This window comes from Gadus macrocephalus, chromosome 23 (genome assembly GCF_031168955.1).
Source record: "Gadus macrocephalus chromosome 23, ASM3116895v1".
NCBI lineage: Eukaryota > Metazoa > Chordata > Actinopteri > Gadiformes > Gadidae > Gadus > Gadus macrocephalus.
The window spans coordinates 16,835,728-16,849,463 of NC_082404.1; the positions used below are offsets into that span (position 1 = coordinate 16,835,728).

The 13,736-nt window shown below is 44.6% G+C and overlaps 1 protein-coding gene across 1 annotated transcript; it reads left to right on the forward strand.

Moving 5' to 3' along the window:
- Positions 1-1,774: 1,774 nt before the first annotated feature.
- gcm2 (glial cells missing transcription factor 2) lies at positions 1,775-11,095 on the forward strand. Its single transcript, XM_060045356.1, has 8 exons — positions 1,775-2,376; positions 3,478-3,541; positions 3,885-4,073; positions 5,060-5,172; positions 6,290-6,397; positions 7,377-7,684; positions 8,023-8,224; positions 9,233-11,095. Exons 1-8 carry the CDS (start codon positions 2,293-2,295, stop codon positions 9,500-9,502), a joined length of 1,338 nt encoding a protein of 445 aa, XP_059901339.1. The 5' UTR covers positions 1,775-2,292; the 3' UTR covers positions 9,503-11,095.
- Positions 11,096-13,736: the final 2,641 nt, after the last annotated feature.

Here is a 13,736-nt window from a genome sequence, read left to right on the forward strand (position 1 = left end):
CACGATATGAGATAAACTACACCTAACAGAGTAATGGTGCACCAGTCTACAAATTAAACATATCATCTTAAAATGTTGCTGTTGTTTTTAATATTTATTATTTATTTATTATTTGTATTGTTGGATCATCGAACCTAAGACGTATAGGATTTAAGGAACGTAAAACACCGTGGGAATGATGATCTTCATGTCCTGATGACGGGCACAGTCACACCGAGCAGCGCCTCGTGTTGAGGGATTAATAAACCATATGATCCATAACCAACGATCCATAAAGAAACTCCAAACAGTTCACTTCTTATGGAAATGAACACAAGATGGCGTTCAAATATAATTATTATAATGACATTCAACTCTATGGATCTTTCCGACAGAGGATTTGGTTAAACAAATGACTCCGATATAATGTAATTATAATAACCAAGGTTGAAGCTCAACGTGGAGGTGAAGGAGGGGGTTAGAACCAACCTCCTCACTCTGCATCTCCTCTCATTTCAGGCCCTCAGAAGGACGGAAGGTCTCTCTGTGTGATATCATATATGATATATTATTAATTAATACACTCTAGTGCAGCATAGTTGCATGGATCGAAGCGGACCGGATGTGCACGATCCATTGTAGCCTATTATATATTATCTATAAATCCTGAGGTCCTCCAAGAAGCGACAAGAGATGGTTGTACTTTGTATTATGTAATGTATTATACACACTCAATAATATTTCAATATGTATTATACATTAATATAACACATATAATCTACACATAGGCCTATATAATATGCGGTCGTCGTGAAAGTGAGAAAGTCATCGCGTCCTCTAATTGATGACTAATGACTTGTTTGTTTTGGGCTCAACAATGTTGATACTGCTCTGATGTTTTCACAACACACACACACACACACACACACACACACACACACACACACACACACACACACACACACACACACACACACACACACGCACACACACACACACACACACACACACACACACACACACACACGCACATGCTCTCTCTCTCTCTCTTCTCTCTCTCTCTCTCTCTCTCTCTCTCTCTCTCTCTCTCTCTCTCTCTCTCTCTCTCTCTCTCTCTCTCTCTCTCTCTCTCTCTCTCTCTCTCTCTCACACACACACACACACACACACACACACACACACATACACACACACACACACACACACACACACACACACACACACACACACACACACACACACACACACGCACACGCACACGCACCTTGATTACGGGGCCGTTTAACGGGTTTTTGTCGTTGTCTATTTTGCTGACATAAGATACGTTCTCACTCGCTTCCAACCCTCTCTCTCTCTCTCTCTCTCTCTCTCTCTCTCTCTCTCTCTCTCTCTCTCTATATATATATATATATATATATATATATATATATATATGAATCTTTCTCTCTCTTTCTCAGACACACACACTCACACACGCAAACGCACGCACACACACACACACACACACACACACACAGTGTCACACACACACATACACACACACGCACACACACACACACACACACACACACACACACACACACACACACACACACACACACACACACTAGCTCAACATAAACTTCACATCAAGCATCAGTCAGTGACCATGTATGCGGTGTAGTTAACTTAACTTATCCCACACCTTATGTTCGTTCATTTGTCAGGCTCGTTGTACTTCACTGGTCTAGCAATGTTGATATAATGATCATAAATAATGATGTATCAATAGGCCTACTACTAATTCTCTCTCTCTCTCTCTCTCTCTCTCTCTCTCTCTCTCTCTCTCTCTCTCTCTCTCTCTCTCTCTCTCTCTCTCTCTCTCTCTCTCTCTCTCTCTCTCTCTCTCTCTCTCTCTCTCTCTCTCTCTCTCTCTCCCTCCCCTCTCTCGCCCAGTCCCAGCTCTAACCCTTCCTCCGCTCCTTCTCTCCTCCCAGCTCGACACAGCCTCACCTGTCCTCTCACCTGTCGCCCGTAAGACGCTCGGACGGACGCTGTCTTTCTCAATACTTCGCAATTATCAGCCTTATTACCAAACTGGATTATTACACGTCCAGACTTCATTCCTCTGACTCCACCAAACGGGACCAAACGTTTTAACGCCTCACCAAAACTTTGATTAACGCTTTATGTCAGAAAGGGATCATTCGTTTTAAGGTTCAGGGATTCGGTGTCCTTCAAGTACCTCAGAGCGGTCGGACGTATGGAGAGTGAACTTTAGCCGGAGCAGCGTTCAGAGTGATGAACTGAGAGTGAGACTGAACGGATGTGAAGATGTCCCGAGGGGACGGAGAGGACTGCGTGTGTTCCGTCGGGATGAAGTTCACCTGGGACATCAACGACCCCAAACTACCTCAGGTAACTCACATCAACGACCTCAAACTACCTCATAAACTAACACTTTCACACCTGCTGCGGTCACCCCTTCACCCGCTCAACGCGTTAACTCGGACAACATCCCCTTTGCATGAATTTCGATGTTTAGGCTACGTTAATTCCGCTGCTGCCAACATAGGTTTAAAATTAGATTATGTAGGCTATCATTATTCACAGCCTGGATTTGTAGCATGCAGTTAAGCTGTGGGCCGCAAATCATGACCCAACGATTCACTGGCTCATCATCTAGATTTCGCCGATATTCACAGATTAAAAAAACAAAGCAACGGTCTGTATCTGCATATAGCCTACCACTGGTCTTTTGACCATATGTCTACATTTCTATATTCACCCCACATCTTGGTTCGGCTATATAAAGGGCCTATTGTTATTTAGGCTATATCTGCGTTAAGGTCTACCACTGATATTTCTAACATCTAAATGTCCGTGTAAATATTAACTATATGTTTACAATACGTTTATATTTACCACTGATCTTTTTTGCAATTAGGCCTACCACTGAGCAAAATACTTTTAATTATTTTACATCGGATAAATTGTAGCTTCGTTGGATTTTATTTAAGAAGGTCCTTTCTATTTGGGTTAGTAAATAGGCTATATGTTTTTGTGAATTGGCAATTAGGATATCCTCCAAATGTATTTGATTAAGATTTTTGAATACTCACGTTGAATACTCGTTAAATAGCCTACATATTTATTATTAAGCATGTAATATTCGTCTTATTATTTTTGATACATATTATAATTAGGCTATATTGTGATTATTATTATCAGAAATTATAATTAGGCCTAGTGTTATGATAAATATTATGATCATCAGAAATGATGATTCGTATCATGATTGTGATTATTATTATGAACATTTCGTTTAGGGCATTTAGCAGACGCTTTTATCCATGCGACTTACAACAAGTATAGGCCTACTTGTCAGAAGAAAGAGAAACAACGATATGTCGCTGTCGAACATGAACATGATGCTTATTGATTACTGTTGTGTTGAGGGTTAAGTAATAACCATTACCTTAAATAAAGCCTTCACCAAGTTTATTTTTCTGTCTGCAGGAAATCAAGCAGTTCGATCCTTTTCAAGAGTGGACAGACGGTTACGTCCGCTTCATATATAACGGTAATAAAATAAAATATTTTTTTAATAATAATGTAATCTATATATTTGCCTATATATATATATTTATTGTTATTAGGCCTACTGTTATTATTATAATTATTATTGTAATTATAATTCATTATAATTATATGTGTACATATAATATTGCATTATTTCTATATCCCTAACGTTAAATTAATCCCTATATAAAAATGGTTAATCCCTAATACCCTTATATAAATGGTAATGTAGAATTTGGCCACTATTAAGTTATTATTAAGCTTTATTCGTGTTTGTGTTTGTGTAATTGTGTTGTTTTCTGTGAAAATAGTCATGTCTACTCAATTCATTGAACATGTTTCAGGTGAAGATAAGAACGCACAGAGGCATTTGTCAGGCTGGGCGATGAGAAACACCAACAACCACAACTGCCAGATCCTCAAGAAGTCGTGCCTGGGAGTTGTAGTTTGTTCCAGAGGCTGTACACTCTCTGACGGTACCCGCCTACAACTCAGACCCGCCATATGTGACAAGGCTCGGCAGAAACAGCAAAGTAAGGAGATGAGCCCCAACCCAGACACGTGGTCCTTACCCTGAGTCCTAACCCAGAGTCCTAGCCCTGAGTCCTAACCCAGAGTCCTAACCCAGAGTCCTAACCCTGAGTCCTAACCCAGAGTCCTAGCCCTTAGTCCTAACCCAGAGTCCTAGCCCTTAGTCCTAACCCAGAGTCCTAGCCCTTAGTCCTAACCCAGAGTCCTAGCCCTGAGTCCTAACCCAGAGTCCTAGCCCTGAGTCCTAACCCAGAGTCCTAACCCTGAGTCCTAACCCAGAGTCCTAACCCAGAGTCCTAACCCTGACCCAGAGTCCTAGCCCTTAGTCCTAACCCAGAGTCCTAGCCCTTAGTCCTAACCCAGAGTCCTAACCCTGAGTCCTAGCCCTTAGTCCCAACCCAGAGTCCTAGCCCTGAGTCCTAACCCAGAGTCCTAGCCCTGAGTCCTAACCCAGAGTCCTAGCCCTGAGTTCTAACCCAGAGTCCTAGCCCTGACTCCTAACCCAGAGCCCTAGCCCTGAGTCCTAACCAAGACCCTGAGTCCTATCCCAGACCAAGAGTCCTAACCCTGAGTCCAAACCCTGAGTCCTAACCAAGACCCTTAGTCCTAACTCTGAGTCCAAACCAGAGTCCTAGCTCTGTGTCCTATCCATGAGTCCTAACCCCCAACCTAACCCAAACCCTGAGTCCTAACCCAGATTCCTAACCCTGAGTCCTATCCCTACCTCTGAGTCCTAACCTTGATTCCTTAGCCTGAGTCCTAACCCTTACCCTGAGTCCTAACCCTGAGTCCTAACCTTGAGTCCTAACTCTGAGTCCTAACCAAAACCATGAATCTATCCCTGACTCTTATTTGTGTGTGTGTGTGTGTGTGTGTGTGTGTGTGTGTGTGTGTGTGTGTGTGTGTGTGTGTGTGTGTGTGTGTGTGTGTGTGTGTGTGTGTGTGTGTGTGTGTGTGTGTGTGTGTGTGTGTGTGTGTGTGTCTCCAGAGAAGCCCTGTCCCAGCTGTAACGCCAGCCTGGAGTTGTTGCCGTGCCGCGGCCACAGCGGCTACCCGGTCACCAACTTCTGGAGGGTGGACGAGACGTCCATCTTCTTCCAGGTGAAGGTCCACATCCTCCCTCAAACATGTGGAGATATCTTCAGTCTTCACCCGTAGAGATACCTGTAGAGATACCTTCAGTCTTCACCTGTAGAGATACCTTTAGAGATACCTGTAGAGATTCCGCCTGTCTTCACATGTGGGAATCCCGTTAAAAACAGAAATGCAAGGTCTGGTGTTTTCTAGTGCTTCAGTTTCAGACACATGAGCAGATGTATATCCTTGCTTTCTAATTGGTTGACGAGCGCTGTCGTTTGAGCTCACCAGGTGTCTCCCCACTTCAGTGAGAGATTCGGTCCAGAAGACCGCCTCTCTCGTAAATCTAGAGTTAACGTAGCGTAGCATGCAGGCCAATAGAGATGGATGGACCATGGTCATCCATAACTCTGGAACCGTTCCCGCCTGTTCAAACTGAGGAACGATCTCTCTTTTGCAACGCGATCTAACAACCGTTCACGATGTGAAGAGATTCAAAACGCTCTTGTAAACAAGGCCAACGTGTCACGTGGGATTAAAAACATTCCTTTCTGAGACGGCAAGCTTTTAAGCAGTCTAGAAAATAAATGTTGATGAAATGTGGAGTAGTTCTCTCTGGATGCACGAGTACAATTTTAAAACAGATTATTTTTGTTTCTAAACTACCAAAACAGTTTTCTTAAAAGGTTATAAACCCTTTTGTATTCTATGTTATGAAGGCATTTAGCGGAAAGCACACCACACTGGCAGGAACAATGATGGCAGGATCCTAGATAACGCATGTTTCAGCATGGTAGTTATGTTTTGAAATAAACTTCTTGCTATGGATCATGCACAAAGCCCTTACCGGTAACCACTCAGAGTTAAACCTGCCACAGCTCGCGTTTCAGTTGTGTGTACCTAAATAACATCGCTTTCGGTTGTATCTCGGGTTTGGGTGACCTTCAATACACGTTAAAGCATAAGCGATGTAAATAAAGTAGTACATTGAGGAACTAACACTTTGTTAGTTGGCAAACATTGTGTTGGCAAAACATTGTAATTCCAAAACACCTAGCATTTAAAATATAAGATAGTCCAACTTTTAACTTACTATACTAATATCTTCTAGAACTAATTTATGTTCCCCAAAATACTGCAGGCCAAAGGAGTCCACGACCACCCTAGACCAGAGTCCAAGTCAGAGACGGAGGCCAGACGGAGCTCTGTGAAGAGAAGAGTCAGCTCTCCGTTCACTCAGAAAAGACAGGTACGGTGCTAGCATGTAGCATGCAATCGATCTGGATACATTTGGTTACAAACTATCCATCTTGTTACACTTGGTAGCATTCTATCTATGTGGTTACACTTGGTAGCATGCTATTTATGTGGGTTAGGCTGCAAGAGCTCTTTCAGGTGAGCTGAGGAAGCCGACTCGCCTTTCTGGAGAGCACAGAGAGAGACCTTGTTTAATTTCGAGATACATCACACAGCGTTAAAGTGTGGGAACGTCGGTTTCTGGGTAACCAGCGGTGTGTCCCAAAACCTAATGTAGAAATAGACAAGAGGCATTCTATTCAGAACTGTTCCTAGAAACAGCTGACAGAGTGACTGACGAAGGCCACATGTTCAGCACAGTAGCCCATGTCCAGCCGTGACATTCGTCATTGCATCCAACAAAATCAAACACAACTCAGCATGTCGTAGGACAAAGACACAACTATTGTACGATTCACCGTCAGATCACATGGGTCCTCAACCAGCAATATCAACCCATTTCCCAGGCTAACGTTAATCAACAAAGAGCTGTTCTTATGCCAAAAGAGCCGGCTCTTATGGGTGAGCTTAGCCAAAAGATCTGGCTCACTAAAAAGAGCAGGAATGACAATCACTAACTGCAATTTACTGGAAGCCATTTTTTGGCGGCTAAATAGTAAATCCTAGGCTAGTCAATTATATGTTTGAATGATTCGCTTGACTATTACGTTGTTAACATGCACAGGACCTTTCCAACAGTAACCTTGATGAACACAGATGTTTTTGTATTGAAAGTGCATCAAACTCTTAAAAGAAAACAAAGCAAAAGTACGCCTCTGTCTGCGCGACCGAAGGGTGATTCAAGTTACAAGCCAGAAAATAACCACTGTTGCTTAGCTTAGCTTTTTTGGCTAGCCCCTCCCTAGCCGCCCCCCCCCTAGCACCAACCTCACCTACTCCTTGTTATTCCTTTCCTTTGTTTTCGTTCCCAGTGTTTGGGCCCGGCGTTGCTGTCCTGTGTTGACACTCACACTCCAGATCGCTTGTCCTTTCTCGGCGAGCCAAACTACCCCCTCCAGCCACAGCACTACCCTCCATTCCAACCGGAACCTTACTACAATACCCACAATGCTCTGGGAGAGGCCCCGCCCGCCTTGCAGAAACCCACCAACCCGAGGCTTTACATGCCTCGGCCAGGGTGTGGCTATGAGTTCCCCGGTTACCTGGGGTCGGGAAGCTACGCAGCTCCACTCCACAGAGACCCGGCAGCCAATCACAGCTCGGATCTCTGTGATCCACGGTCAGTGCCATCTGTTTTCACCACTCACTCTACCCTTAACATGAACCCTTAACCCATCAACCCTTAAACTCAAACCTTAACCTCAACCCTAACCCTGACCTCAACTCTTAACCACAACCCTTAATCCTAATCCTTACCTCAACCCTAACCCTGAAGACCGTCACAATGTACTAGAGGACAAATCACATCAAAGATTGAAGTTCATACTCCACCACGTTTTGTTATTCAATTAAAGTCTTTTTGCCACAAAATTCCAAAAGATTCCCAACCGCCGCTGACGTTGTTGCCCTGAGCGTGTGCAGTGCGTGTCCTCACTGTTGTATTTTCTCTCACTGCAGGGTGGCTCCGGTCCTGGGCTCCTCTTCCTCCTCCTCTTCCTCGTACGACCCCCAGGGCACCAAGGGCTGGAGGGACCTGCTGAAGAACGCCGCCCCCTATGGAGACAACCACTACTACACCCCGGAGTACCCCTGCCGTTACCCTAGCAACGCGCCCGGCTCCCCCGCCGCCCTGCAGACCATCATCACCACCACCACCAAGGTAGACGCTGAACCAGAACATGCTAGAGTGGATGGTTGTAGGGCTGGGCGATTAATCAAATTTTTATCGCGATTTCAGCGTCAAACAATCGCAAGATTAACATAATCGAGTTTTTCGATAGAAAAAAAATAAGATTCTTTTATTTTATTTTTTATTTTATGTTTTATAGAAAGGGCAGAACAGATGGATACACATCTTTGTATTATTTTAGATTGGAACATTTTCTTTTTGACCATTTTGTGTATTTTTTTAAAGCAAAATTTCAAAGTCCTTAGTTCCAAAGGTTTTTTAGGGAGAGACATGCTTAATAAATACAACATGTCTTCAAACTCAAAAATAATCGTTTGAATAATCGTGAATTCAATATTGACCAAAATAATCGGGATTATGATTTTTCACATAATCGAGCAGCCCTAGATGGTTTATTATTAATAGTAGTAGTAGTAGTGAAAGGGGTGAAAAACCCTGAAAGGGGGTTTTAATGAGTGTATATCTACAGTGGCCAGCGTGCACGTGTTGATCTGAAACCTTTACAGACACCTTTTCTCAGTGGGCCAGTGCCAGAACCAGATTTTCTAGTTTCTCTTGTCCGGGAAGCGAATGTGTTTTTCGTAGGCGGAATCCGAGAGAAGAATGAATATTAATGAAGGGATAGCCGGAGATTATCCAATCACGCTGGTTTAAATCCCTGCTCCAATCCAAAAGGGATAAAATCTTTCATGTGACCGCAGGGAAGGTAACTTAAATTGTAATGTATATTAAACTAACGCTAGTCAAATGCATTTCTCGGATAGGGTTAGGGTTAGGGTTAGGAGACAGCGTGCGAGTTTGACTGACAGGCTGCCTGTCCAATCCTAGCGCTTAAGGCGGGACTTTTCCCGGATTCCGCCTGCAAAAAAACACAGTCACGCCCGGGAAAGGTTTGCCCGTGTCGGCCATGTCGCTTCGGCTGCTAGTCAATTTGACGTCCTCCCTGAGTCGTGTCCGTCTGTCCCCTCCGCCGTCCAGGTGTCCTACCAGCCCTGCCCCAAGCCGTCCCCCGCGGTGCCGGGCTACCAGCCCTGCCCCCCGGCCAAAGCCCCCCTGGGCTGCCCTTCCTCCCTCCCCGAGGACTCCTCCTCCTCCTACTCCACGGAGGTCAAAGTGACCGAAGAGTCCGGCGGGGTCATCAAGTCGCTCTCCTTCCAGCCGGACCCCCTCCACGCCAAGACGGAGCGGGGGGAGAGCTACGACTACCGCTGTCCCTATGGCAACGCGTACCGCTACGATGAATACTGAACACCGCCAATGTAACATATACTTCAAAACCTACGGCTACTACCGATACATACCGAATACTACTCCTACTAACTACAAAGATGATAGTGTTGAGTAGCATGGCTGCTACTTATACTACGACTAGTAATTCTACTGCTACTGATACTCCTACTATTACTTCTACTACTGCTGCTAGTACTACTATTAGTACTACTGCTACTGCTATCACTGCTAATACTAATACTTCTAGTCCTGCTACTAATACTACTACTGCTGCTACTGCTATTACTAGTCCTACTACTTCTATTACTACTGCTACTATATAGTGATAGTTATTACTTTTACTATATAGCGATACTGTAAAAACGTATACTATATAGTAATACAGTCATAACTTTTACTCTATAGTAAACCAGTAGTAACGTCCACTATAAAGTAATAAAGTAACAATAACTACATTTCAAAGCTTTAGACAAAGTGGGGAGTGCTTGCCTTCCTCCATCGATGATTTGACGGACCATACTTCTAGACAGAGTATTAGGAGCCAAGTCTGAGTAAACCAAGGACTGGATTATAGGATCAAAGACTGTCTGAGTAAACCAAGAATTGGATTGTGGACTCAAAGACTGTCCGAGTAAACTAGGGACTGGATTGAGGAATCTAAGACTGTCTGAGAATACCAAGGAATGGATTGTGGAATCAAAGACTGTCCAGGTAAACTAAGGACTGGATTCTGGTATCGAACACTGAACACTGAAACATAAAGTTGAATTCTACTGAGAACAGACTGAAACAATTTTACTGTTCTGTATTTAACATGTCTGATACGTTTCTGCCTTGTATGATCTTTATGTTCTGGGTCGATCTGAGTATGATTTACTACACCCTAACAGGAGCCATATCTAGTGAACGAAAACTCAGATTGGGCACTTCAAGCAGAGACTATGAAAAACCTGGAGGAGATAAAAGCATACAGACATGAGGACGCCTCAATGTATCAAGGACATTGGAATGATGCAAGAAGATCCATCTGAATAAAATATATGATGAACCCTGTTATAATGAATCCCATTGATCCTACAAACATACTTTTAATCCTACCATCACCCCTACCAACCGTACTGGAACGATGCAAGAGCCCTACGATCTCAGCGGACCCTGGATAACAGGATCCAATCAGTGTTGATCAAGAAGATTACTAGAAGTCAAGGCTGAGACCGAGCAGGCACGAATGTTTCTTCTAAACATGTTTCACTTGGTTTCAACTCAACCGATCCACCAGGAATCCTCCCACAGCCTCAAAGAGATGGCTAACCTAACCCTAAAATGGGTGTACTTTTCAGGCTTAAAGTGATAGATATATCATCATCGGAATGGGCTCCTCAATCAAACTTGTACTTTTGCAATGTACCAGCAAAACGTGTAAACCTGTACCAGCAAACACACTTAATGTAGCCGTGAAAAACAAGCAGACTCTCCGTCTCTGTCATCGAGACAGAACTCCTGTCGCGGTTCATTTGAGTCTGCAGCTATAGTTCAAAAGGTAGTCATGTAAGTGATCAAAGGTAGGATGTAGAAGACTGTCTGTGAGTAATAAATGTTGTTTTGACAAGAGCGCGTAGAGACATGATGCAGCGCGACCGTCCCGTGACCCTCTTCTCTGCCTTCTCCCTGCTCTCCGAAGCCAATCTTTTGTTGTCTCCAGGCGCGCCTTGCCACCAGTCCTTATATGTTTGTTTATTTTTATTCCCTTCATTACTAGCATTTAGTACATTATTATATTCTCAGTGTTAATATACATGATATATTATTCCATGTTGTATTATATTACATAGCTTCTGTTGTTAATTGTAGGCTTTGAACTAGTCGACTAGCATTTGAACCATAGCTTTTACAAGTTGACTAGCATTTAAACTAGCTTTTATCTAGTTTACAGACATTTTAACAAACTTTTAACTACTTGACTAACATTTGACCTAGTCTAGTAGCATTCCAACTAGTTGAAAAGCCTTTTAACTAGCTGAGGAGCCTTTTTCATACTGCGTACAATTTATGAAGTTATGTTACTGATACATTACAATACAATATATACAGTACTATGCATTCAAGAATATACAACCAACATTCACAAAGACTGTATACATTTAGCTACCTGTACTACTTTTACTTGCATCCTTCTGCCTTGCAGCAACCATCATAGGCAAACATAAGAAAACATGTCAACTTGAACGTTCCTGCCGGATGGCTTATACTGGAAGTCGCCGAAGCTGCGCTGCCATTGGCTGAGGGGGGTCCCATTAGCTAAGCTGCTGGGTCTGTTGGTGTGAGATGGGGGAGCAGCTGGCTGATCCCCTTACCAAACATCTCCTTATCCCGGGGATCTGTTGAAAGGTGTCCCCGTCGCGATCGCTCCATCTCTGCTCGCTTACACGCAAATCATGTCTTCCTTTGCATTCTCCTCACCGCTAAATAAATCTTTCTATCCAGTGACATCAGATACCTTTTCAAACAAACCCCCTCGGCCCCCTATATCCCACTCGGCTGCCGTTCTTCCTCACCTCCGACTCCCATCGTCTCCCCTCAGATGTGGCCTGGCGTTAATGGATGTTTTGGATTTAATTCTATGCGGGTGTTGATCAACAACAGAGAGAGCGGGGGGAGAGTCATAAGGAAAACCGTGAGACATTAAGAGATGTATCCAAAAAAAAGATGAATAAGTCTCTCAAAAACTCATTGAAAATTGTTAAAAACTCATTTGAATAATGGACTGGTCGAAGAAGGGATATAGGCAGTTTTTAGTGGAACACAGGATATAGGAGAGTTCTTAGTAGAACACAGGATAAAGGAGAGTTCTTAAGATGTAGGATAGTTCTTAGTGGATGACAAGATATAGGAGTGTTTTCAACACAAGATGTAGGAGAGTTCTTAGTGAAACACAAAATGTAGGACAGTTCTTATAACAAGATATAGCTCAGTTCTCACAAGACATCTCCTTGACTTTTTCAAGAGTTGTTATCTGTGAGTAATGCTGATTACACTGCTAAAATATTCTTCTCCACATCGGGCCATGCAGAGATGCTATCTCGTGGAACAACTCCTGCGCTCTCTGCCGCAGCCAAAGATCTAATCAGGACTAGATGTGTTTGAGAAGAGGGATTCGCCTAACAAGACATGTACCTGTTTTGCCAAGACAGGAATTTCAAGGTATAACTACAAAATATAAAAACAGATGAAGAAATACATCACACTGCAAAGTAAAATAGTAGACACCATGACATATAACAGTGATAAGGCTCAACATGTTGTTTAACAGTATATAATGGAACGGCTGCTTCCTGCATATCGACAAGTCACTTCCTGTCTAGCTGGAGAGGTGTTCAACAGACCTATCAGTAAGAGGCAGAGGTTAGGGTAAACTAACCTTTACTTAAGCTTACAGCCTACGACAAGGGCAAAACGGAGCAGAATTTGACAACAGCTTTGGAGATAGCTGTGGAACTAGCTGCGGGGCTAGCTGGGGGGCTAGCTGGGGGGCTAGCTGTGGGGCTAGCTGGGGGGCTAGCTGGGGGGCTAGCTGTGGGGCTAGCTGTGGGGCTAGCTGTGGGGCTCGCTGTGGGGCTCGCTGTGGGGCTAGCTGTGGGGCTAGCTGTGGGGCTAGCTGTGGAACTAGCTGTGGGGCTAGCTGGGGGGCTAGCTGTGGGGCTCGCTGTGGGGCTAGCTGGGGGGCTAGCTGTGGAACTAGCTGTGGGGCTCGCTATGGGGCTCGCTGTGGGGCTCGCTGTGGGGCTCGCTGTGGAGCTCGCTGTGGGGCTAGCTGTGGGGCTAGCTGGGGGGCTAGCTGTGGAACTAGCTGTGGGGCTAGCTGTGGAACTAGCTGTGGGGCTAGCTGTGGAACTAGCTGTGGGGCTAGCTGGGGGGCTAGCTGTGGGGCTAGCTGTGGGGCTCGCTGTGGGGCTAGCTGTGGAGCTAGCTGTGGGGCTAGCTGTGGGGCTAGCTGTGGGGCTAGCTGTGGGGCTAGCTGTGGGGCTAGCTATGGGGCTAGCTGTGGGGCTAGCTGTGGAACTAGCTGTGGGGCTAGCTGTGGAACTAGCTGTGGGGCTAGCTGGGGGGCTAGCTGTGGGGCTAGCTGTGGGGCTAGCTGTGGAACTAGCTGGGGGGCTAGCTGGGGGGCTAGCTGTGGGGCTAGCTGTGGAACTAGCTGTGGGGCTAGCTGTGGAACTAGCTGTGGGGCTAGCTGGGGGGCTAGCTGGGGGGC